The 27420-nt window shown below is 41.5% G+C and overlaps 1 protein-coding gene across 1 annotated transcript in view; it reads left to right on the top strand.

Annotated features, from left to right (window-relative positions):
- ube2j1 (ubiquitin-conjugating enzyme E2, J1) overlaps positions 1-27176 on the top strand; it is a 70397-nt gene extending 43221 nt beyond the window's left edge. The window contains exons 5-8 of the mRNA XM_034699756.1: positions 541-646; positions 10703-10832; positions 11376-11504; positions 23553-27176. Of these exons, the coding sequence (XP_034555647.1) occupies positions 541-646; positions 10703-10832; positions 11376-11504; positions 23553-23843 (656 nt within the window). The 3' untranslated portion in view covers positions 23844-27176. The remainder of the gene's footprint in view (positions 1-540; positions 647-10702; positions 10833-11375; positions 11505-23552) is intronic.
- The last annotated feature ends 244 nt before the right edge of the window (positions 27177-27420 follow it).

Raw genomic sequence — 27420 nt, 5'->3', positions numbered from 1 at the left:
AGGCAAATAGAAGAAGAGACACTTACTTTAGCTGTGTTTAAAGTTTTGTGTATTCAATGATCAGCTGTCAAATAACATTAAACATGGTGCTGTGTGTAAAGTGTCCATACAGCCGAACCTCAGAGCACTGCTGTGTGTGTTGTATTATAACTTCATAGTCAGCTTGTGTTTCAATAACATCTATTTGGGCTTTAATTCAGTCTATTAGATTGAGTAAAGTTCAGTCCAAACATTACCCCCGGCACAAACAAACCCCTGACCCCAGCCATATTGTCAAACGAGTCTCGTGCCAGCTGGAGGAAGTGTGAGGACAGACAGGGTGAGTGTCCTCTGAGAGGCCTGGGTAAATCCAGGCTTACGCTCACAAAACAAAGCATCATTTTATTACATAACACTGGTGCTGAACACAGAGACATGTGCAGCCTGTCATGTAATTTAACCTTCTCTTTTTTTACACAGAAACGGTGAACATGCTGTTCGTGATTTTAATTTGTCTCCTCTCCTCTCTGTTTTTCCTCCTCCTGTCTCTTTCTCTTCCAGTCCGAACTGCTCTAATAGCTATCATCGGATTCATGCCAACAAAAGGAGAGGGAGCAATTGGATCCCTTGATTATACCCCCGAAGAGAGGAGGGCCCTCGCCAAAAAGTAAGATATGCTGGATGAAAACATGTGCACGTGTTGTGTATGCAGAGAGGGAATGATAATAAGATGTGTGTGTGTGGAACTGTTTATCCTAAACATCAGTGGTTTTTATCTGTTTGGCCTGAGGTGCCCCCATAGCAAGTCCATTTAAATTCACCCCACACCTTCTCTAGTGCCACATACCATGCTCTAAATACAGTACTGATATCTGTAACTTAAACCTTCCTCCTCAAGATGAGTGTTTCAGATTTGTTCCCACAGTTCCTCCAGCAGCTGGAAAAGTCTAATGAACTTTTGATCCATTATTTCAAGTATTCATCCATAATTTTAGCTTTCAACCATTGATCACTTATTTAATTCAATATTTTGGAAAACTATGACAAGTTTAATATTCATTAATTTTAGAGAACTGTTTCAATGGCTCACACATTGATTAGCTAATCGATCACAACCATTGATCTATTACTTTAGCTGACTTTCCCAACTCTTCTACTACAGAGCCATGCTGTTGTAATACGTGCAGAATGTGGTTTATCATTGTCTTGCTGAAATATGTAAGATCTTCCTGAAGAAGTCATTGTCTGGATGGCAGCATATGTTGCTCCTAAACCTGTTTATAATGTTCAGCATTAATGGAGCCTTCACAGATGTGGAAGCTACCCATGACATGGACTCTCATGATCCCCATACCATCAGGGATGCTGGCTTTGACCTGTGAGCTGATAACAAGCCGGGTGGTCCCTCTCCTATTTAGAGTGGAGGATGCAGCATCCATGATTTCCAAAAAGAATGTCATATTTGAATTTGTTAGACAGTTTTCCACTTTACCACAGTCAATCTTAAACCGGCTCAGGTCCAGAGAAGTCTCAGGTGTTTCTGGATTATGTTTATATATATTTTCCTCTTTGCATGGTTCAGTTTTAACCTTAACTTGTGGATGCAGTGATTAACTATTTTTGGCATAAGATAGTGATTTTGAACCAAGGCCGTGATTTCCATTCATGTCTGTTTTTAATGCAGTGATCTCCACTACAGAGTCATGTCTGTTTGTAATGCAGTCACTTCCACTACAGAGTCAAGTCTGTTTTTAATGCAGTGATTTCCACTACAGAGTCATGTCTGTTTTTAATGCAAACTTCCACTACAGAGTCATGTCTGTTTTAAATGCAGTGACTTCCACTAGAGTCATGTCTGTTTTTAATGCAGTGATTTCCACTACAGAGTCATGTCTGTTTTTAATGCAGACTTCCACTACAGAGTCATGTCTGTTTTTAATGCAGTGATTTCCACTACAGAGTCATGTCTGTTTTTAATGCAGTGATTTCCACTATAGAGTCATGTCTGTTTTTAATGCAGTGATTTCCACTACAGAGTCATGTCTGTTTTTAATGCAGTGATTTCCACTACAGAGTCATGTCTGTTTTTAATTCAGTGACTTCCACTGCAGAGTCATGTCTGTGTTTAATGCAGTGACTTCCACTATAGAGTCATGTCTGTTTTTAATGCAGTGACGTCCACTATAGAGTCATGTCTGTTTTTAATGCAGTGACTTCCACTAGAGTCATGTCTGTTTTTAATGCAGTGACTTCCACTACAGAGTCATGTCTGTTTTTAATACAGTGACTTCCACTACAGAGTCATGTCTGTTTTTAATTCAGTGACTTCCACTACAGTCATGTCTGTTTTTAATGCAGCCACTTCCACTACAGAGTCATGTCTGTTTTTAATGCAGTGACTTCCACTAGAGTCATGTCTGTTTTTAATGCAGTGACTTCCACTACAGAGTCATGTCTGCTTTTAATGCAGTGACTTCCACTACAGAGTCATGTCTGTTTTTAATGCAGTGACTTCCACTACAGAGTCATGTCTGTTTTTAATGCAGTGACTTCCACTACAGAGTCATGTCTGTTTTATTAACATTTTTATTAACAACATTTTGGTAATTTTGAATGTGTACCTTTAGACTATGTTCAGGTGTTAAAGCTGACTTAACATAACTTTTTGAAATGTTTCAGTGAAGTCATCATTTATACACTAACGAAGTGAAGTTTTCTCTTCAAACTTCTTACATGCATGTAATGTAATAAGCACCCCAGCCTTGGTTGAAAACCCTCTCACTAATAATTGCATATTCATTAAAGGAAAGGAGCGCACCCATACCAGTCCTGTTCCTGCAGGATGACAAATTCATTATCACTAAACTGGCCTCTCTCTAGAGAAAACATGAATGGGCACATCGCTCTTTATTTCACACCATTTCCCTCAGAGGAAACAGCACAAAAGCCAGAGAAGGAGAGGATCCAGCTCAAGTCGCTCCTCTATTAACACATGAGAGGGGGGTCTCTGACAGTGGGCTGTTTCATTATCACACTGAGATGAGATAAACAGGAGGACGCGCTTTACTATAAATACAAGGCTGCTTATCAGCTCCATAAAAAATCTGTTTTTCCCCTCTCGTTCTGAGGCTGAGGCAGCTCCTCTCTTTGGTTTCTCATCTCCTGCTTCTGTGCCCCTGGAGATTGTGAGAGCTGTCAGTCAGAGGAAGGCCTCTGCACAGCTGGGAAAGGCTGCTGTCCAATGTTTTCACAGTTTGCCAAGTTTGTGACAAGTGTTTGACAAGTTAACAGCCAGGGAAGTTGGTCAGCTTGGGATGTAGGAGGACAAACACAAAGGGACGCAGTGGAAGTCGTGAAAACAAAAATGAGAAATGTTCCTTATTTCTGACAAGTTATCACATATATGGAGTTATTTCTTGGTGTCATTGGTAGTTCACGATGCAAGTATGGAGTGGCTGTTTGCATTGTTTCACCAGCGGATCCTGTTATTTATAGAAGACAGAATCAAGTAAACTGTGAAAATATTCAGCACCCTCTGATGGAAGGAAGTCTCTTGTTGTTTTATCTGGTGAATATATCAGTTTAAATGTAATGAGAGTTTTTATTTTCTTAATGCAATTTTTTTTTTTTGCATGTTTTGGGGTCTAAATGACTAATAGGTACAAAAAGTTTTAGAATGGCTCCAATATGGCTGCAATATAATTCAAATTAAGTCTGCTAAGTTCTTGAATAAAAAGGTCAGGTATGTCAAAGGGTTAAATTCAGAAGTGGTGGTACTTCCTCCTGCAGTGTATCTGTCCACTTAAAGCAATAGATGTACCACTGCTGCCTGAATCTGTAAGGACTGTTCAGGTACTCAATAAGTAGTGATCGACCCAGAACTAGAGATGTAGATTTTAAGTATTCTCAGTGATCAATCTTTGGAAATGTTAACGATCAATTATCGATTAATCAATAAAACAAAATGCCAAATACGTTGTTTTAACCTGAATAATATTTTCGACTGCAACAAAATGCATATAATTGACTGTATTGAATACAGGTAAAAACTGTTTAACATCAAGATCAGGCTCATAGAAATATTCTCAGCCTACATACAGTGGAGTACGAAAGTTTGGGCACCCTAAACAAAAATTGTTGTTTTAATCTGTATTTTCTATTTCCTTCAGTGTGGCAGCTTGCTTCTCACACATCTTATAACTGACAGAAATACAGACACTTTCAGCATGAAAACGTATTTATTGAGTTAAATCAGGTTGTACAATAAACTCTGAAACAAAATCAGACCAGTGCAAAAGTTTGGGCACCCTTAAACTTTCTTATTTTTGAGCTTTGCTAGACAGCCTAAAAATACTGATTTCCACCATCTAAATATTGGAATTAGTTCACTGAATCTTCCACAACAAATTCACATACAACAACAGATTTAAAGGTTAAATTGGAGCAACTGTTTCTTATCCCTCAGTCTCTAATGTGACTTGGCAACATGAGAACATCAAAACAGCTCTCAGATTACCTAAAATTGCAAATAGTAAAAAAGCATAACTCTGGAGAAGGCTATAAGAAATTATCCCACAGGTTTCAGTTGTCTGTGTCAACTGTGAGGAACATCATAAGGAAATGGAAGGCTACTGGCACTGTGGATGTGAAGAAAAGATGTGGCAGACCAAGGAAAATAACAGCCATCAAGAGTGAAAAATGGTCAGAAAACTTTGCAAGGACCCACAAACCACCACCAAAGAACTCCAGGAAGATCTAGCTGCTGATGGTGTCATGGTGCATCGCTCCACATTCAGATGAAGATTGCATGAGAAGGAGCTTTATGGAAGGGTGATGCTTAAGAAGCCCTTTCTTCGTCCCCATCACAAACCCGCTTGTCTGACATGCCAAAACACACGTGGATAAGCCAGAGTCATTCTGGAAAAAAGTGCTCTGAACAGATGAAACGAAGATGGAGTTATATGGGCACAACCACAGGCGCTACACATGGCGCAAGAAGAACACGGCATACCAGGAGAAGAACATGCTCCCTACTGTAAAGTTTGGAGGAAGGCCTGTTATGTTTTGGGGTTGTATGGCCAGTACAGGCACTGGAAACCTTGTTAAGGTGGATGGTTGCATGGATTCGGCCTCGACAGATTCTGGAGGCAAACGTCCAAGACTCCGTCAAGAAACTGAGGCTAAGGCAGAGGTTGGGTATTCCAGCACGACAATGATCCTAAACATTCTTCCAAATCAACAAAGGATTACTTAAAGAAAGAAAAATACAACATTCCGTAATGGCCATCACAATCCCCAGATTTGAGCATAATAGAGAATTTGTGGTATGACCTGAAACGTGCTGTCCATGCCAGGAGGCCCTCCAATCTCACAAAGTTGGAGGCCTTTTGTAAGGAGGAGTGGTCAAAAATCCCCCCAGCCAGAATCCAGGGACTTATCCAGAGTTATAAGAAACGTTTACAGGCAGTTATATCAGCAAAAGGGGGTGCTACTAAGTATTGAAGTCTGAATACTGACTTCTAATACTGAAGGAAATAGAAAATACAGATGAAAACAACCATTTTTGTTTAGGGTGCACAAACTTTCGCACCCCACTGTACAGTCTGATAAAGTGAAGGCTCTGACTACTATCTGTGGTTTTGCTGCAACAAGAGAACTGTACAGAAAAGTACTTCAGACTTTCTGCCTACTCGTTTTTATTGAGAAAAATGAGCATGTGTAATAGGGTCATAATCAGCAGTGGCAGAAAAGCCCAGACGGCTCTGATGTTGCTGGTCTGCAAAAATAGCGTACTAGCAATTCCAACCAGTCTGAAATGCCCTTAACCACTTGGAGTTCTTGTCTAATCCTAACCCTTGGTATTTGTCAGTGGACTTTATCCCTAACACTAACCTTTGGGCTTTCTGGCACTCTATCACCTGTCCCAAACACTTACCCTAGCCCTAACCACTCGGAGTTCTTGCCTAACCCTAACCCACAGTATTTGTCAGTGGATTTCATGCCTAACCCAAGTTGTCAACCTTCGTGTCCGTGTTGTTGTTTGCAGCAGTTGCATATTGATCCTCTTTAAAAAGCACATGTCGAGACCTGACGCACAGCCGCTGTTGCCAGCTAAACGTCTCCGCTGTGCTCAACACCTTTAACTGATTCACATTGAAGCATGCTGTAAACTTAAAACACCTCCCCAACGCTTAATGTGATATGAGACCATATTATGTTTGTTCCACAAGACGGGAAATTGAAAACAAAATTGTGTGTTTTGAGTAGGTTATTAACAAACAATTAATCTATACTCAATTAATTGTTTCCATCCCTACCCAGAACTCACTCATTCGGGGTTAGGCACATACCCCAAAGGTTTATATTGCAGCTGCTACAACCTGTTACTCTTCTACCACCTGGAGCAAGGCTATCGTGGCATTTCAAAAAATGTTGCAGCATTTCTCATCAGGACCTCAACATTTTTTAAAGGATTTCCCAGATTTACAACACAGCAACTCACCTTTGAGTAGGGCCCCACTTTTTGTTTTATGACCCTCCATTGGTCGCTGAAGCTAAGCCAACAAAACATTTACGCTGGTATGAGCATGACCTGAAGACCTCAGTATCCCTCGGCTTTGCTGCCAACTTCAGTGTGTGTTTCAGAAGTTTTCAAAAGTACGAACGCTAAAATTTACAACCAAAGGCCGGGCATGGTAAACAACCCTCTGGTTGTGCTTCGTTTTCTCCTCCGTCTCTCTCTGGAAACTCTTTGTCATCTTCACTTTTTATTGCAGTTATGAATCAGTGAAGCTATTGCAGTGCACCCCTTTGGATGGTTGGGACAGCTAAAAAAACGAATGTTTCCACCACTGGAAAAGGAGTTTCTGCGTTTGTTAGATAATCTGAAGTCTTTTCTTGTAAAATAGCTTTTTCTTCAAACATCCTTCCTCATAATGATGCTAAATTTCAAATGTAACTGCAGGAATGAAGCTCCTAACATGAAACCTTAGACATGCTGCGCTCCTCTCAGTATGCATCTCAGATTCTACAAACCACATCTCCAATTATTGCAATTCTCTGTGGTCATAATTATCAACATTTAAAAGGGTTCAAACAGAAATTCATATGAGCAATCATCAACGAACCGTGGAGTATGTCCGCATGGCTCCTGCTTTAGGAGACGCAGGCTGACTGTTTAAGCTGTCATAGTCCACTGACGAGATGACTGGAGGCGTTCGAGTCTGTTCCCCGAGTACTGCAGAATATCTGACGCCTAATTCTCCAACTACATCTGAACTCCACTCCAACAAAATCCAATTTCTGCTTAGCTCCAGAGGCAGACACTGATGTGGATCATTTAATGCCATAATGTATCCAAATCTATCTGTACCACCTTTAGCCTAAGGAGCTCCATGGTGATGTTGTGGTGTTCCTCAGAGCATGATTCATCTCTCCTCCTCACAGCTGCAACATCAGTCCATTAGCTGCTGCAAGGGACGATTAGCTTCTCCAATACAAATCCCCAGAAACGTCTTTTATGTGTTGCTTTTCCATGTTTTTCCACGTCAGTGCTCTAAGCGGTGTGTGTTGCTTCTTCTCTCAGTAATATTGCACTGCACCCTGCTGTCAGGGCTGGCATGAGGGTGTAAAGGTGCACTAAACAGTCTGAACCTTTTGCAGGGATCTGGCATGTGACTGTGCCACAGGTGGAGAAAGCCGGAGCAAAGCTGTCAGCTGAGGATTCATTGTGAGGCAGCCAAATCCATAAACGCACAAAGCTTTTGAAGCCGCATTCTCTGCCAAATTCTCTCCAGGATGCTCACACAATTCTGAGAAATGCAGGCAGCTCTATCTAAAAACCGTTACGACTTCATAATCAAGGTGCCAAATTACCTTTTTTGTCACTGGCAGATAAATTAATGAGCCACCATCTGCAAGGACGCTCTCTTTGTGAAACGTTGCATGTAGATGTCTGAATAATTCAAGTCTTTTTGGTTGTTTCTTTGTTCATGTTGACCGCAGCAAACTCTCTGACACCAGCCAACAAATCTGAGCTGTGGCTTTGCATCAAACTCACTGCTGCTGGGCCTTTCTGTCTGCATGTTCACACCGCCACTGTTAGAAGATCTGCTGCAACCAAGCTGCAACATCAGGCCGCGAGAATTGAAGCCAATGCAGAAGTGTTAAAAACTGCAGTTCATCCCATCGAACGCGGCATTAAACATAGGCTGAGTATAACAAGTAGATTGGCGAGAGATGTTTCAGAGCCACTCATTTCCTAGTTGTTCAGAGGAAAATTGTATTCCTAACTGACTATACTGAAGGCAAGAAAACTCAGAAAACACTCAAAATTGAGCACAGTTTATTTAAATAAAAGCTAAACACGGGATCAGAGTCTGCTGGAAAACCATGTCAAATTGGTTAACACCTACATGCCTGTGCTGGTTACACATTGCTCTGGTAGATAGGTTATATGTCAGTTCAACCAGATACAGCCTACAAACAACCTTATCTCCCTTTTCTAGATCAAAATTTTGACACACCACGCCGCACTGCAAGAAGCAGTCTGGGTTTTTCCCTATATCAGGTGATGCTTTTGGGGTTGTAGCACTTTCAGGGGTTGGTCTTGTCAGGCAACGATCTTGTTTACTTTAAAAACGTGTTCTTAATTTACACAGAGACATCAGCTGAGCAGAGAGAGGGGCAGACGATAGAGGGAGATTGTAACGTAATGTTGCTGAGTAATTAATACAGCTTCAAACTTGATTAGTGCCAATTTTATTTACACTACCAGTCAAAAGTTTGGACACACCTTCTCATTCAATGGTTTTTATTTATTTTAATTATTTTCAACATTGTAGATTAATACTGAAGACATCAAAACTATGAAATAATCTGGTTTTGCCATAATCTGGATTACAACAGTAGTCAAATAGGGCTATCCATTGTGTACTAACCCGACCTCTGAACAACACAACTGATGGTCTCAAACACATTAAGAAGGCAAGTCATTCTACAAATGAACTCTTGACAAGGCTCATGTTCATTAGAAACCATCCCAGGAGACCACTTCATGAAGCAGACTGAGAGAATACCAAGTGTGCAAAGCTGTCATGAAGGAAAAAGGGGGCTACTTTACAGAATCTAAAATCTAAAACATATTCTGCTTTGTTTAACACTTTTATGCTCATTCAATAATTCCATATATGTTCTTTCATACTTTTGATGTCTTCAGTATTAATCTACAGTGTTTACAATAATTAACATAAATACAAACCCCTGAATGAGAATGTGTTTCCAAACTTTTGGCTGGTAGTGTACATACTGAAGTTCAGCATAGACTCAGGCTGCCGTGGAAATACAGACAATAATGGGCCACTGGACCCGTGTAGTTTCCTGAGGAGAAGTCCCTGCAACTAAGAGTTCACTGTACTTTCTGTTGAAATGTGCCTCAAGAGTCAAAGAGTGACTGAAGGGTCGCCTAACAAACTAAAACTGTCTTATTCAGCATTCCACAATCTGTGAGAAGTAACTTGTTACATTTCTCATACATCTTGTTTAAAGCTTACTTTGGCTAGCTTAAGTTAGCCATAATCAAACCCTAAGGTGGAATCTTAATGAAAAAGAATTTATACAGTTTAGCTGAGCGTCCATGTGGTCTCTTTCCGACTGAAGATTTAGCTCAAAATCTTGTGTTGTGATACAGACTAAATTTATTTTATTTTATTTCCTTGTGTTTTTTTGCAAAAGTGTTTTTGGTAGCAAAAATCATCAAACCTGAAACACCCATTTAACATCCACCTTCCATGATTTGAAGGAGCTTTTTTGCATCTGGTTAATTACATAAAAAGCATCCACATGCTCAGAGTCTACTTGACGCTGGTCGTAGCTTTTAGTGCTTTTCTAATTCATTAACAGTTTGTCAAACGGTATCAATCACATCCTGTGGTCTATTAGCACATGTGCACCAGTGGCAACCCTAGAAGCACACACACCCCTCACAGTCTATACATCCTTAATTAACACTTCTAAAACAAAGCACATTCAACAGACAGAATGGAAACCTCTCAGAGTAAAAGAAATGACTAGACTTTTACTTTCAGTTTTAAAGATGAGCCTTCATATCTAATGCGTCAGTGTTGATCTTTACTCCGGATGAAGTAGAACAAGTCTTGTATTTTCAGCATAATTGCACTTTATGATGAATTACAAGCCTGAGCCTCTGTGTAATTACGAGTGTGACATACTTCAGAGAAAAATGTAATTATTGCACAAGCTGGTGGGGAAAGAGTCTGGCAGTTTAATATTTCAGGTGACGTGGCAGGTGTGTCTGATAAGAGAGCCAGAACTTTCACATTTTGTTGTTCAAAGTTAAGAGGTCGTTCATTTTGTTTCTGATGATAACTTTTAAAGCTGGTTTGTTCACAGAGATCTCCTCGATGGTTTAATTTTTAAAAACTGAATGTCTCTGAGAACTAAAGGTTCAGATCATTGACTGTATTTAAAGTTAGATGACACATCATTGGTCAGAAAAGACAGGAGCTAACTAAATGACATGTTTGTGGAGGCGGGCTTCATGACCTGTGCTGCAGCCAGTCAGTAGGGGGAGCTCTAAATGTCTTGGCTTCACTTTATGGAGGAGCTGTCATGTGCACATCTTTTTATATGATCTATAAGTCAGAGTCAAAGATGCTCCTTGCTGCAGCGTGACCTCACCTTGCACTATCTGTGTTTCCGTCAGGTCTCAAGACTTCTGCTGCGAGGCGTGCGGCTGCTCCATGCGCACCGCCCTCCTGACTCTGACCCCCAACAGCAACCTGAGCGCCGAGGACCACCAGGCTAAAGAACTTGCTCAGCAAATCAACTTCAAGGTACAAACACAGGCTTTAAAGTGCGTCACGTTTGATTCAGGGTTCAGTCAGCGATTTAACCCCCTGAGCGGAAGAGCTTCTGACAGCACCAGCTACAAACAAACAACTGCCTTTTCTCTCTCTGTGCACTCTCAGCCAAAAATATAATCCCATCCTTTGCTGATATGCTTTTATTTTGACATGACAACATTTCAACCTAAATTGGTCTTCAAAAAACAGAATTGTGTAGAATACTCCTCTTTTCTCCTGCTCAGAGTTTCTATTTGAAACAGGAGTACTCAGAGAGTTGAGGGTTCAGCAGTTTACCTCTAATAACCCACCATGAGGTCCATTTGGTTGCTGTTCTGTGTTCTGGAGATTTCAATCAAGTTAAGGGAGAATTTATGGTTGGCGGGTGGTTAAGCGAAATACAATCCCGACGGGGCGAGACAAGACCCAGATACAAAAACTAGGGGTCTTGTCTCAACCCCCATTCTCTCAAACTGCACTCATATTTTCAGTCCACAGAGTGAATCACTGCTGTTTTCTCTTGTGTTCATGCAGGCAGAGTCCAGTTTATCCAGACATACTAGTGAGAGCAGAGGAGCAGAGAGCGAGTCCTCCACATCCTCACAGGGAGACGCCTCCACGTCTGCAGGACAGGAAGCTGCTGACGAGCCTCGGACTGAACAGGTACTGTAGGAGTTAGACTGCTCCTCAGGGGAAACGCAGGAGAGAACATTACCTGCCCTCAGCTGAACCACCACCCCCAGAGCAGAGCAGCCCCACGGTTTTAGAGGTTTCAGACCCCTGACCACAGGGCTCTACAAAAATAAACTGTTTTCAGGGGGCTTTATGGACCAGTTAGTGGTTTTAATTAGTTCAGTATTTTATGAGTCATCTTCACTTTTTCTTTTTTTCTTTTTTTTTTTTTTATATAGCACCTTTCATACAAATCAAATGCAACCCAAAGTGCTTTACAGCGATTGAAAACCAGACAGAAGCAGAAGTAAAATAATGGCAAGACATGTTAAAAAACAAAAATGGATTTTAAAATAGAGACTAATGCACACCAACAACAATAAAAGTCAAAGCATCATTAAGAGTTGAAAATAAAATTCAGGCTAAAAATATCAATAAAACTAAGCAGATAAATAAAAAAATAAATAAAAAAGATGTTCACTAAGGCGTCTTATTTTGCTGTAGTGTTGCTATTTTTCTGCCATGTTTTAAAAGTCCTCTTCATTTACTAATTCTGGGGTCTGGATCCTAGTATGAGAAGTGTTCTGGTTTCTATTTCTAGTACATTTATAGTTTGAGTAGTGTTGACCAGTCAAGTATCAGTAGGGATGGGTACCTTTCACATTTGAACTGATTAGGTACCGATACCCGGTACCTGGGAATCGGTACCGGTACTCAACGGTAGCAATTTTCGGTACTTTTGAGTGTTTATGTGGTGATAAATGTTAATTTGTTTAATAGTAAAATCTCTTTTTTGAATTTAACATATTTATTTCATTTAACATGAAATGAACAGAAACAGGATTATATAGGTGATTAGATATATTAGATATATTAGCTGATACGTGCTCGTGGAGTCTAATTGCTCTTTCAGGAATTTATCAATGAACACATGTTCAACGCCTGCGGACTGGAAAAAGTCAGTTCTCCGTCTCTTTATAATAACAGGACACACAACTTACTTGTTGGGCATTCACTCACACAGGAACGGTTATAAACAGGGCAGGTAGTCGGAGCGAGAGAGTCCGTCTCAACCATAGACTGTATAAAATAAACTTAATCCTCCTGTAGCTCTGCCTCGCGGTGAGTGCGCGCACCCGTCAGCTGCAGGCTCCGTTTGGCGAGCAGAGACGTCCACCCGGTCAGTCTCTGACTTTATTACAGGGTTAAAGTATGGAAAATCGCCTACTCTTCCACTCCCTCACAGTCACAAGGATGCGTTTAGGTACTGAAACATGGTGCCATTTGATTTTACATGAATCGGTACTCGGTAGTACCGACGGAATTCGATCGGTACCTATAAAAGTACAGAATTCAGTACCCATCCCTAGGTATCAGCATGCTTTAGTATTTGCATGAAAATCAGTGTGTATTGAGAGGGAAAGCAGGAGGAACACAATCCAACGTAATGGCATCCTGGCTCCTATCAGGGGTAGTCTGAGGAGAATTTATTGCTCTATATCAACAGATATCTGCATGAAGAGCAGCTAACAATCAGTTCAAACATCTAGATCAAACATTTACACTGAGACACAATCAGCATTTAGATTTCCTGACTTCCTGGAATGCATCAGAATTGATCAGTAAACTTGAGGTTTAATTAATTACAAGAAAACCACAAGGTTTATTTAATACGTGATAATAGAGCTGCGCACTGTTTGACTGAAATATCTAAAATAAACAATCACTAAAAGATGTCTTAAGCGTAGTTAAGCTAGCATGTTTCAAACTCACATATAATCTATTCTACATGCTCTGCCGTATAAGACCCATGAAGCTGCTGCATGCAATATTGCACGCCTCAACTCAAGGCAGATAACATAATGTATGTATCCTCACCTGCAATCTACGACTGACATACCGCATGTGAGTCTGCGTTCAGGCATTGGAGAGACACTCTGTCTGCTGTTTGATAACCAGGAAGACGGATACAGGGGAGAAGGGGTTGGTGTTGTGGAAACTGACGACCCCAGCTGTGCTGCTGGCATCGCACAGAGACTGACCTGCACTGAACGGTAGGAAAGGTTACTCTGCTGTAAGGGAGGCCATGACCCTCAGCTTGAGCCTACAGGCCTCAGCGTAATCTCACTCCAGGAAACGCGCTGATGGAGATGTCTGTCAGAAAAAGTTCAACCACAATCTGATGGGTTTGAATTCAAGTTTTAATCTGAACTCTCAGTCACTTCTGGAGTTTCTAGCTGGACTGTAAACACTGCAGTGCACAGAAAAAGAAGTCTGGGCTGGAAGTCGTTTGTTGCTAACCTTTATTTACATCAGAATCACAGAGAACTTGGCCATCACTCCCACAGGCTTACATCCACGTGAGACGATAGCTGATGGGTCTGAGATTGTTGTCACAGAGATGTTTTGTAGTTTTGATAATGCAGCAGAGAATGACTGAGTTTCCCTCAGCTGAGCTCAGATTCAAACCTTCAGCTTGTTACTGCATGTCATCCCCACGCTCTGCTCTCAGTTGTGTCAATTCATCTCTAAATTAAAAAGCCTTGAAAGCCACAGCATCCCTCAGAGAGTGTTTGTTACCAAAGCACCAACTAGAAAGGAAGCAAATCAACCATAGAAATGCCAAAGTCAACCAAAACACATGTAACTCTGCATCTTTTGTTCAGTCTTACATGATTTGATCTGTTAGGATATTATATTTACCAGAATAATGTTTGTATGCTCTCTGTGGAAAGAATCTGCATATGAATGCAGAGTCTGTAAGAGAAGAAAACATCCTGATGATGAAGGCGCTCAATTTTTGTTGGTGGTCGAGTTGTATTGCCCGTGATATTTGATGGCACTTAAGTTGTTTGCAAAAATAAATCTTAAGGAGAGAGCAACACAGGAGAACTATTTTGCAGAAGTGTAAATCCTTAACCAATAATCATCTTCAGGGGTGGAGTCAGACTTTTTTGTAACTTATATATCAATATCTGCGTACGAGTGTAAACAACAACATAGTCTATCTTTTTGTTCTCACTCAACTCTTTCATCGCATGTTGTCATCAACAGTAAACAATGATCAACGAGCAGAAAGGTCTGGGATATATTTGTGATTTCTCTTAGAGGTAAAATTGTTGTCTTAGAGAGGGACTCAGAGATTATTGCCTATGAAGTGAAATATGGTGGCATCCCTAACCAAAAATATGCAGTTTGAAAATTTTAAAAGTACTCTTACTGTTAAATTTAGGCACTAAGTAGAACTATTACCAAAGGTGCGTTACCACAGCAGAACCAGGGTCTAACTTTAGTTTCAGGGTAATTGATCTCCCCTTAGCTCTTTCCAAAGGTCAGGGATTTTTTTGGGGGGGGGGGGGGCTGTAATACTGAACGTTTGTAATTGGTGGAGTACCCACAGTATTTTTATTTCAACAGCCGTTCACAATAACATCCCACTCACCTGTGATTCCCTTTGTTGAACTCCTGAACATTCGTCTGATTTGAGCCTGACAGTGTGAATGCGTCTCTGTCAGCTCCCGGTGTTACAGTCTGAAGAGTGACCCTGTAAACTGGAGACCTTCACTGTTTGTGGAGTTTACAACAGCTGTTGAAACACAACAGGAGTCCTCGGGAATACATCCGACTTTTTATTGTAATGTCAAAATATCCTAATCAGATATTTTGATAGTCGGAAGTTATCACTCTTTAAATCAAAACACCGGTCGATCTCAACAAATCCATATGCAGTGCAATAAATCAGGTAACAGGCTAACTGTTGTGTCGCACATAATGATGCCAGCCTGTCTGTCTCCTTCTATGGTGTCATCTGTGTTGTTTGGCCTTCGTCTTTTTCTTTACTGCCCTCTACTCGTCTGTCGGTGTGGTGCAGCTACTTTTATTTTTACTCCACACGTCACCGGCCTGATTTGAATCTAATCTTCATGGGACTCTAGGCCACAGTGGAAAGGCAGACAACAATTGGCCACAGGAACCATTTAGCTGAATGTTGAAGAGTTCCAGGAACTAAAAGCACCTTAAAACTGTCCAACACAGAGCAATGATAGTCAGTCTGACCTCTGGATGAAATGTTACAAGTGATCTTGATCTGTTTGTGGCAGGTGTTTGTGTTTCTTGATTCGCTCTGCTGTTTGAATACAGAGCTGTCTTGTTCCCACAAACTTTTCCACCGAGGCAGTGCAATAATTTGACAACTGTCATGCATAACAAGAAAATTAGACCAAAGTTGTGATGAACGGAAATTATTTTTCAGGTATGTTTTGGAAAATTGTCGACAATTATGTAAAGTGTTTTTGATTTGAGCATCCAAACAACTGGCATGGTTCCTTACCAGGAAATATTCATATTCTGACACGATATGTAAAAACTCCGGCTGTCCTGTGTTTGCATAATCCTGTTTACATCAGTCTAAAATAGAAACTATTGGAGACAGAGCTTTCATTCTTCAGCTGGAGAATCATCATGTTGTATCGTCGTTATGTTATATTATGTGTGACTTGATATGTTATTAAAACGTGTAGAGGTGACAGCACTCTTGCTGCACAATGTGATCGTTAGCACAGTTGTACTAAAAATTATCCTTGAGTTTAATTTGATTTAAAGGTGACATATCACGCTTTTTTCATCAAAATATATTGGTCTAAGAGGTCCCCAAAACATGTCTTTAAAGTTTATGCTCAAAAAAACACTTTGAAATCAGATTTTGGCATGCCTGAAAAACCTCTCTTTGTCAGCCCTGTTCAGAACGGTCTGTTTTCTCTCTGACCACGCCCCCTCAGGAAGTGGATGTGGCCTCGGCTCTCCAGCACGTTGATCTAATGTTTACATGTTGGCTGAATATACACGGCTGCTCAGAGATCACGTTACTTCAACCCTCTGAATCTGATCCAGAATCTGATCCTGACGGAGAGGCGCCTGCAGCAGAACCGTTCTGAAGGATTGGTCACAGATTTAGTGTTTCTTGTTGTTTTATTTATCAGTATGTCGACGTGTGTCTTGGTACACAGCTACAGCTACAAACATGTAGCTATGTGGCTATGCTAACTAGCGCTAGCACTTTTCCATGAAAAATAGAAATCATCCACTAGATCTTCAAATCTGCAGACGTGGGGAGTAAAACCGACCTTTGTGTTTATTAAGACAGCCTACAACTAGCATGCCTCCCTCCTAAGCTCCTTGTTAGCACACATGTGTGCAGGTAATGAAAAACGGAGGAGGAGTTGTATTTATACAGTCTATGGGCTGAACAAGCTCCGAGCTCTGACTCCGTGACAGACCGGATATTGTTTTGACGTAACAAAAACACGGAAGTCTGAAACGGCTCGTTTCACACACATTTACAGAAAGGTGGAGAAATCAAAACAGGGGCAGAATGGATTTTTTTCATTCTTGGGGGGTTTGTAGACATGCCAGGGACACATATTTCAGGTAGAGAACCATTAAAAAGTCAATTTTGCATGATATGTCACCTTTAAGGAAAAGACGATAAAATATATCTGACATGACATGACGTGAAGATAAAAACTAAATGTGAATATGTGCTGTATTTCTATTGTACAGGAGCATCTCAGTAAATTAGATGTGAAAAAGTTCATTTTTATGTTATTTCCTTCAGAAAGGTGAACTTTCATAAATTCCATAATCAGACAAAAGAGTTTGAAATACAGAACAAGCAGCAACCACCGGTCTCAAAATATGAAGCCCAATGCAGACGTGCTACAAACTGCAGTTCATTGAGCGTCCGTTAGAGGCTGGCTGCAGAAACACAGGAAACCACAAAGACACCAATTCAAAGAAGATGATCATTGCAGCAGAAATAAACATGTTTACAGCCTGGTTCAAAAAACAGCTTTGGTCTGAATAGCTAATTTCTCTATCCGCACACACTGGACGGGGGCGATGAATATTTTCTAAAGCAAAGGTTCAGAAGATATTAAGATTACAAGTTTTGCCCATTTAAGGACATGACTGACTTGACTAACAGGCGGGAACACTGTAGCTGTTAGCGAGGAGGCTCAAAGCCTGCTTCTTTACCTCACACTAGCTCGACAGATGTTAGTTTGAGTTAACCTTTTCCAATGTGGCTGCCGCCGACGATTGGCTTCAAAGCAGTGCTTCAGAAACAGATGGGTGAAGTCACAGATACTACGTCCATTATTGATACAGTCTATGATACAGACATGTCCAACTTCTGTAAAGTATGTCCATTTATTCACTCAGTACTTGTTTGGGGCTCCTTTACTATTAATTATCCTTGTAGCATGGCATGGAGGTGATTGGCCTGCAGCTCTGCTGAGGTGGTTTTGAAGTCCAGTTTGCTTTGTTAGCGACCTTCAACTGGTCTGTATTTGTGGTTGGATGTGTCTTTCAATTGACAAACATCCCACAAAGTCTCTGCTGGGTTCAGGTCAGGTGAGTTGACTGATCAATCTTATCAAGCACAGTAACATCAAAGTCAGTAAACCATCTGGTGGTAATTTTGGCACTGTGGGCAGGTGCTAAGTCCTGCTGGAAAACAAAATCCACATCTCCATAAAGCTTGTCAGCAGATGAACCATGAAGTACTCCAAAACCTCCTGATAGACACTGTGTTGACTTTGGACTTGATAAAACACAGTGGACCAACACCAGAACATGACAAGACACCCCAAACCATCACAAACTGCAGAAACGTCACACTGGACATCCAACACCTTGGACTCTGTGCCTCTCCACTCTTCTCCAGACTCTAGGACAGTGGTTTACAAATAAGTAAAAAGAAGGACCAGTTCTTTTTCTCCTTAGTTCACTTAAGACTCTTCTGATGTTGTCTCTGGTTCAGGAGAGTCTTGATAGCAGGGATGTGACAGGTGTAGTCTCTTTCCTGAAGACGTCTATGCGTGGTTGATGCTCTGACTCCAGCCTCAGTCCACTCCTCGTGAAGCTCTCTGACCCTCTTGTACCGACTCTTCTTGACAGTCCTCTCAAGACTGAGGTCATCCCTGTTGCTGGTGCAACTTTTCCTCTTCCACTCTACTTTTCATTAATATGGTTGGATACCCTCATTGTGGGTGTAACTTTGGGGTAACTATTGACTCTGTGTGGCACACTGTAGTGGATGTATCACTTAATGTCCATTCCAACACAGAGGACACATGTAGGTATGAGACCACAGTTTTAAATGTTTGGTTCTATTTTAGTATGTAAGGGGAGCATAAACAGGTCCTGATATGTTTGTTTTAACGATGTCCCCACCTTCGATACTTTCCTGAGAAATTTAAATAATTGATTCAAGACATGAAATCATAACGACACTCACTCAGCCTTCACTAAGAGACACAAGGTATTTCTCCTGTTTCTGGAAACACTGGAGCAAATGTCCCTTTGTGTTTGAATCCCTGTGAAGCTGTGGTGATTTTATGCTGTGTTGTTGTCCTTGTGTCGTATTCATCTTTTATTTCTCATGCTTTTTATGCTGTTCAGGACCTATGGGTCTGAAATAAAGTATGAAGTACTGAGACGATGGATGGGTGTTGAAATTCAGCCAGTCACTGAAGCTATCGCTGCTGCTCACTGAGCTCCCTTCAAGGTGCCATTACCATCCTCCAAAGGCTCTCCGCCGGCTCCCTGCTCCCCTCCAGATACAGAGACACACACAGGACAAACTGGATGAGCAGGGGAGAGTGAGTCTCTGAGAGAGCGAGAGAAAGGACAGCAAGCATCTCATGTCTGCTCTTTAAGAATACCACAAAACAGTCAATTTTTGCGCTCAAGTCATTTATTACATCTCAGTCGAGCATCTTAATTCATCCCCTAACCAAAGTCTTAACCTGGGTGATAATAAATCCACATACTTATGTGCAGCCTCACCCTAACCCCTTGATGTATAATAGTCCCGGTTAGAGATAATGGAGAAACCTATTTGAGTCTGAAGCCTGTCAGGCTCTCTCAGTTTCTAGTTTCTCCGTTATCAGACACTCCACTTGTGCACTCAGTGTATTTGCTCCTGAATGGTGAAATCCAGGAACCACCGACTGACTGACAGAGACAGATGTAACATATATCTATACTTGTCTCCATCAAGGAACACATCAGTATTTACATTATCCTATCTCCCCATAATGTATGTGTGGCTGCGTGACAGCTCAGTGATTACTGTAAAGCAGGCTCTGATCTGCTCTGAGAGGCTGACACTAAAAGCTAACACTTGCTGCTGATGATTAACATCACTGAAGAGTATAAAATATATATCACTGAACTATAAATCTTCTTCCCTGACATGCAACAGAGCTGATTCTGAGGATTACTGAGGCTGTCTTCAGCATCTGGTGCTTTATTTTCAATCCATTCAATCTGTTGGACAGAGCGGGGAGTCTTCAATGGGACTGCTGGTATTTTTAAAGCTGGGCTTCATATTTCAGTTCTGAATGATGAGTGCTCACACAAAGGTTTGATAACTGCTCCAGCTGAGTGTTTCAGCCTGCAGCAGTGAAACAGGCTGGGATGGCTGCAAGGTAACCACCAAAGACGAACACCAAAAGTTCTTGTTTTTGTCCCTGACAGGCTCAGGTTATTATTTTTAGTGTCTATTACAGAAAGCATCCTTACAGAGACCGACTTTATTAGTATGTACTACAGGAAGAAGACTGCAGTGGTGTTACCTTCAACAAAGGCAGCAGACAGAAAAAAACAGCAAATCAACCTCACAGAACACAGGAGTTACTCGTCTACCAATTCCTCAATTATCGTGATCTTGGTGCTCCTGTTTCTGTGTGTTCTTCATTTATTGTGTTTAGGGATGGGTACCTTTCACATTTGAAACAATACGGTACCGATACCCGGTACCTGGCAATTGGTACCGGTACTCAACGGAATGCTTTGAGGCAGTGGTAGACCTTCAACTCACGTATCCTTCAAGCGTAAATTGTTGTTTTTGTTTATAGAGTCTGGTGGTTTAATAAAAACCTTGAGACAGCTGACAACTAAAGGTCTCTCTCTGTAGGGATCCTTTCTGTCATGCTGTCAGACACTTAAGAGTAACAATCTGAGCTTGTCAGTGACAAAAGAAGAACTTTGATACAGTGCTTTTGTCCCCTAGGACTCCATTGCAGCCATCACAGTCTGTTTCATGTCTGCTAGCTGGAAACAAAAGCAGTAGCAGCTGCCAACGTTTTCTACTTATGAATCATTTAGACTCTAAAATATGCCCAAAAAGTCCCAGGTTTAAAAATACTGCACCCCTTTTTTTGAGGATTATATGTTTCCGTCTGCATGAAGTCAATCACCCGTCGCTGACATCGTTCCTGTAATTGGTGACATGCTTCATCACCTGCTGACATCCTGCTGAGCCTCACAGTCACTCTGAATAAGTCTGGATGAAAATGATAGACAGTACATCAGCAGCAGCCGCAGCTCAATGCCAGATAAACACCAGCTGTGTATGAAATCAGGCAGGGAGAAAAAATCTGCGTTTCCTCAGAGCATCATGGTGGATCAGTTTTGGTAGCTTGAAGCTGATGGTTCTGCTGCTTTCCTTTCACCAGTTCAGATGATATGGTGTTGTCGACTAAGAGGATTGATTTTTCCGCCAGCTGCTCGCCACAGAACCACAGCGATAGAATCTGAAGGAGAACGGAGGAGGGTCATCTTAGATTAGAGTTTCTGAGTTTTGGATAAACTGAGGAGGTCAGGAAAAGGACTCACCATCTGCTGCTAAAGGGACAGGACTTAAAGCTGGTCCAGATGATGGTATCACACTCTGCCTTGCTGTATGTTTTCTTTGTGAAAGTTAAGCCTATCAGCACTGCTCACTGTCAACAAACATCAGTATGACACATGTGATCTAACTCTGCCCTTCAGTATTTATGCTGTAAATAAATGAGAGTGGGTTGTAATGAGCTGCAGCAGGGCGATCAGGAGTTACAAACTATTTCAATAAAGTTGCATAAAAGGAGAAATCTCTTGTGGCACACATTTGGAAGATATTCTTCCAGGGTTCATTCATCTATTTAAATTAACTCCTTCTTCAGACGTTGTTTGAGTATTTGTGTGGGCACATTAACACCAGACAGGGCTGCAACAAATGATCATTTACATTGATGATGATTGATGTAGCAGTTATTTCTCAATCTGCCTCCGTGGTTTGGAAAAGAACATGTCAGAAAATGGTAAAAAAAAAAAAAATTGCTTTCCACAACTTCCCAGAGATGCCTTCAGAGGTCTCTGACTGCTATCAAAGTCGACTGAGATATACTGAGATTATTCACATATCAGATAATTGAACCATATGTGTAGAGACCATATATGAAGATACAACTAACACTGGTGTATAAGACACTGATCAGTCTGTGATCAGGGTCTTGTAGAGAGGAAAACGTAACTGTCTTGATATGAAAAGTCCACAACCTGCAGATTCTGTGCAGCTCTTTCACACCAACGCTTCACCATGTGGACTGTGCAATCCTGCTAGCCACTGGTATGGTGGCTGAGCTCAACTTACTGTAACTTTGATCATCGTGAAGTACAAATGGACCTACTGTGAGCAACAGATTCCTGGGGGTCCCTCCACCTCCCCTCCACTGGTCCTTTACTGTCTTAAGATGAGGCGTCTTTTCAAGCACACTACTGCTCAAGGTTTATTACCTTTTAAGCGTGATTGTAATGCACAATAAATGGGGGCAGATATCCAATGGGGCTGTGTGCAGTGGGTGAAGGTGGATGCAGAAGCAGTCATGATGTCTATGATGAGCCTTTAGCTAATATAGTGTGTAACACCCAAGTGGCAACTGTCAGCCTTGGGAGGTGAAACCAATGCTGAAGTGCTAAAAACTGCAATTCCTTGATTGTCCACTAGAGGCTGGCTCCAAGCGCCTCTGAGGACACATACACATCCATTCAAAAAGCTGATATTTACAGCAGAAATAAACGCATTTACGAGCTGTCACAATAAACATTTTTATCTGAATAGCTCACTTCTCTATGGGCACACACTACTGGGATTCATTTTTATCATAACGTGTTAGTTTTGAAGATATTAAGTTTAAAAGTTTGGCGTGATTAGAGGCACAGCTGACTTGACTAACAGACGGGCACACTGAAGCTTTTGCCAAAGAGCCTTAAGGTCCGCCTAAAATCTGCCTCTTTTCCTCAAGCCGACCAAAAGTTAGGTCGAGTCAGCATTTCCAATATGGCTGCCACCATCAATAGTCTTCAAAATTCTGCTTTCGAAACCAATGGGGGACATCACTGAGACGACGTTGTAGACTGTAGTCCACGGGGATGCCTCCCTGCATCAGTTTCTGAAGAGGTGTTATGAAGACCAAAAGTGGCGGATGCCATATTGTGAATGTAGCCTCAAGCTAACTTCTGGCTAATCTGAGAAACCAGCAAAGAGATGGAGTTGAGGCTATAGCCTAGTCGCCTGGCAAACATCTACAATGCTCCTACCTGTCAGTCAAATCAGACACACACTTTCTTGCTGACACTTTGGAGAGTCTCCTGAAGTCCAGAGGTTTCATCGGAAACAGTTAAACCAAACTCCATTTATACAAACAAGCATTTTAATCTTGTTTGCTCGTCATTTAGCAGACAGAGCTTTCAAAGCATCAATTCAGATGTCTTACAACTCTTCATCAAGAGCATCCTATCAGCCTGTTTACTGTTGTTAAGTCTCAGTCAGTTCTCCTTATTTTGGGTGCTTAGTGCCGAAATGAAGCAGACTTTGGTGTGACTTTGCTAGATCTAGTGAAACTGAGACTCAGCAGAGACAGATGTCCATCAGATAAATCCTGCTGCTGATTCTAACTAACTAGTCATCAAACTGGGAACAGGCTAGTCTCAAGTAGCTGGAAGCAGCAAGAGAGTTCATCCAGACACAGTTCACGAGGCAGGAAGGGTAATGAACCTGGTGACACAAACGCAGAGACGACCATGTTTAGTTTTGACGTGTTGAGTCTATCATCGGTTGTGTTTTGACCATCACTAAAGAACACAACTGATCCTGAAGTGGAACAAGTATTACAGCCTTAGGTTTATGTATACCTTTGTCTCATTGCTCCACAGGCAGAGGCATCTCCAGAAGCAGATGACAGACCCCTGACCCCTGCAGCCCAGAGCACTGGTCGCCCTCTGAGCCCCCGGCAGCGTCGGGCCCAGCAGCAGAACCAGCAGGGCCAGAGAGCCGGCAGAGAGCCAGCCAGCAGACCGGCCTTCATTCCGGCTCCTCGACAGCAGCAGGATGATAGCCATGCAGGCTCGGCGGTCCTCATCGTGCTCCTCACTCTGGCTCTGGCTGCGCTCATCTTCCGCAGGATCTACCTGGCCCAAGAATTCAAATTCGACTTTGAGCTGTGACCAACCCCGCCCTCGCTTCCCTTCTTTCCTTCGTCTAACTCTCCTGCTACCCCGGGACAGAACTGTGACCTGCTGCAGTGGATCCAGAACCGAGGCAGCAGCTGACACAGACTCTTCTTTCTCCCTCTGTGCTCATCCTCAGAGGTCCAGTCTCCTCTGGGGGGAGCTCTCATTCCTGCAGAGGAAGCGCTTTAATCACCACAACACCTCCTGGGTGTCTTTTAATAAGTGTCCATTTTACTCTCCAGTCTTGTTGTTTTTAAATCCAGGAAGTTCATCGTTCACAAGCGGCACACTTCCTGTTTCATGTGTCTGTTGTCTGTCCCAAAGCTGCAGTTGATCCCATTATTAAATTAAAGATCAAATATAACCTGTGGTTGGATAATAGGAGGGTTTTTTCTAAAGGTAATTATTGTATCATGAAAGTATGTTTTAACGTCGTGTTAGGTCACTTCAGTCACACCCTTTAGGGCTCCATCTAACTTCAACATCCAAAGTGCTCCGGCTGTTCCTACAGGTGTGGTTGTTCTGCTACTTAAAGGGGAAATCACGTGTTTTTAAACGAGGACTCTAGTGTCAAGTATTCTGGCTCTAAATAACCAACAGGTACAAAAAGTTTTAGAATCACTCTGGTAGCTTCCTTCAGCCTGCAGCAGTGAAACAGGCTGTAACAGCTGCAATGAAATCCATTGGGGGAATCAAAGCACGTCTACTTAAAGCTCTTGCTTTTGTCCCTGATAGGCTCGGATTTTTATTTTACATGTCCTAACAAATGTTACAGAGAGGATCCGCACAGAGACAGACCTCGTGACAGCTGTTTCATGGCCCTCTTTAAATCTACTAGACTCAACAACAGGTATTTAAACTTTCAGAAACCAGGAGTTGCTGGTCTACCCCTGCCCCAGATCATTTAGTTTATTAAATCTAGCCTATGACTTTGTATTTATATAAAATGCTGATTTCAAATTTTCTTTGAACTCACCATACACCTTAACCCCAAAAAATAACTTATTGTTTCTGGGATAGACCAGCAACTCCCATGTTCTGCCAGAGTCTGGGGGCTTTCGTAGAGCATGATGTAACAGCTGTTTGTTGTTATAAATACATCTTACTCTTTAACAAAAAGGTCTGTCTTTGTAGAGATCACAGAGAACAACAACTGGCCTGTGAGTGACAAAAACAAGAACTTTTAGAGGACACACATTGAACAAACAGATTGCCTCCAAGGATTCCATTTTAGATCTCTCTGCCTGCTTTAAGGTTGTGTGCTAAAGCTCTCTATCAGACAACTAAATCTGTGAGACCACAAATGCAACCCTAATTCCAAAACAATATGCATGCCATGTTAAGTGTTGATAAAACAGATTTTGATGCTTTGCAAAACATTTAAAGTTGATATTTAATTGAAAAAAGAGCAAAGACAAGATCTCATATGTTGAAACAGAAAAATGACATTCTTTTATGAAAAACATGTTCATTTAAATTTTGACAACAGCCACATTTCAAACAGTTGGTACAGCGACATGTTTACCTCCTCTGATATAAACGCTCTGTAAACCTTGGTGAACCCAGGAGACCAGTTTCTGGACTTTAAAGTGAAATGTCTCATTCTTGTCTGATAGAGGATTTCAGCAGCTTAACAGTTCAGGGTCTCCTTTGTCGTATCTTTAGTTTCATGATGCTCCAAGTGTTTTCAATGGGTGACAAGTCAGGACTGTAGTCAGACCAGTTCAGCACCTGGACTCTTCTACTGCAGAGCCATGCTGTTGTGATACGTGCAGAATGTGGTTTATCATTGTCTTGTTGAAATATGTAAGGTCTTCCTGAAGACATCATTGTCTGGATGGCAGCATATGTTGCCCCTAAACCCGTTTATATTGTTCAGCATTAATGAAGCCTTCACAGATGTTTAAGCTACCCATGCCATGGACTCTTATGATCCCCATACCATCAGGGACACTGGCTTTGAGCTGTGAGCTGATAGTGGTCCCTCTCCTCTTTAGAGTGGAGGTCACAGTGTCCATGATTTCCAAAAAAGAATCTCAGATTTTGATGAATCAGACTGCAGGACAGTTTTCCTCTTCTTCTCAGTCCATCTTAAACGGGCTCAGGTCCAGAGAAGTCTCTGGTGTTTCTGGATCATGTTTATACATGGTTTCCTCTTTGCATGGTTCAGTTTTAACCTACATTGTGTTCACAGACAATGGCTTTTGGAAGTGATTTTTGAGCCCATGCAGTGATTTGTTGTCTCTGTCCCAACTTTTGAAACTTGTTGGCATCAAATTTTAAGTGAGCATATATTTTTCATAAAGTGATATCAATTTTCAGTTTCAACATTTAATATGTTGTGTTTTTACCACTTTCAATTAAATGAAACATGGACTTTAGATGATTTGCTAACCATCAAATGAGCATTTAACACATCATTACGGCTTTTTATTTTGTTCGGGTTGTGTGAAAAAAAATAGAGCTTGCATTCTAAAATATAAGAATATTTTTTCTAAAAAATGAATCCAACCTGAACTTAGATCCCACTTTTATAACATATAGAGCATCTGAAAGACTGGACTGAAAGACTCTCAGAGCACTGCTTGACTGATCCAGAAGGACAGCGTGTGGGCGGAGTCTTTGAACTGTTATCACCACAGAGATGTTGACTGGTGAGATCATTTTCAGGATTATTTTCATAAACATTCATCAGGTCTGCAGCATGTTGAGCCGACAGTCTGTGTGGTTTCTGATCCGGTTCTTCTTCAACCTGCAGAACAGATTTTATTTATTGTATTTGAATCAGGAAGTAGTTTTTCTGTGGACACTTGATTCCCACTCTGTCTGTCCCCTCAGGCTCTTTGAGGGTGTACACGTCTCGCCCCTGTGCATTAGTCTCTTGTTGTCTCTCATTCTCTGTAGCCGTGTTCAAACACTCATTCTCCCTGTACAAACAGACCCGTACACTGTCTGTCGTTTACCTTCTTTGTTACACTTTGAGGAGGGTTTATCGCTCTGATGAGACTCAGAGAAGCTGGAAAGCAATTTACATTCACTCTTTGCACATCGTAGCTGACGGCTGGTTGACATGTACAGGACTCAGCCGTGTAGAGGAATATCTCTGAAGTTTTCGTAGCAGTCGACTTGTTGAGGGGAACAAATCTGTCTCTTCAGTTTTTCTTCTTTTAGACATGTGCTCATGTCCAGATTTTACTTGAAGGCAGCAGAGATTCTCCAAGACTATCTGTACTCTCAGAATCTCTCCGTGTCTGTCTTTACGATTACTCTGCTCAAGGCTGGTGTACGGGGATATAAAGTGAAAATAAATCACCAAATGAAAACTGGTTCACCTCGTGTCACATTTTATGTTGCTCTGAGTTTAACCTACACATCTCACAGAAAATATGTGGCATTACTTTCACTTTTAAAGGACCAGTGCGTCCAATTCAGAAACATTTACCAGCAGAAATATGGTACAGCCGTTTTATACATGTTGTCAGAAGTGTGTAATCTCAGGGCCAAGATGTTCAAAGTAATCTGATCAGATTGAGTGAAATCCTGAAGATGAGTTCAGAAGAAAACAGGATTA

This window comes from Notolabrus celidotus, chromosome 13 (genome assembly GCF_009762535.1).
Source record: "Notolabrus celidotus isolate fNotCel1 chromosome 13, fNotCel1.pri, whole genome shotgun sequence".
Taxonomy (NCBI): Eukaryota; Metazoa; Chordata; class Actinopteri; order Labriformes; family Labridae; genus Notolabrus; species Notolabrus celidotus.
The sequence above is the reverse complement of the archived record's forward strand: the minus strand, read 5'-3'. Positions and strand labels throughout refer to the sequence as shown.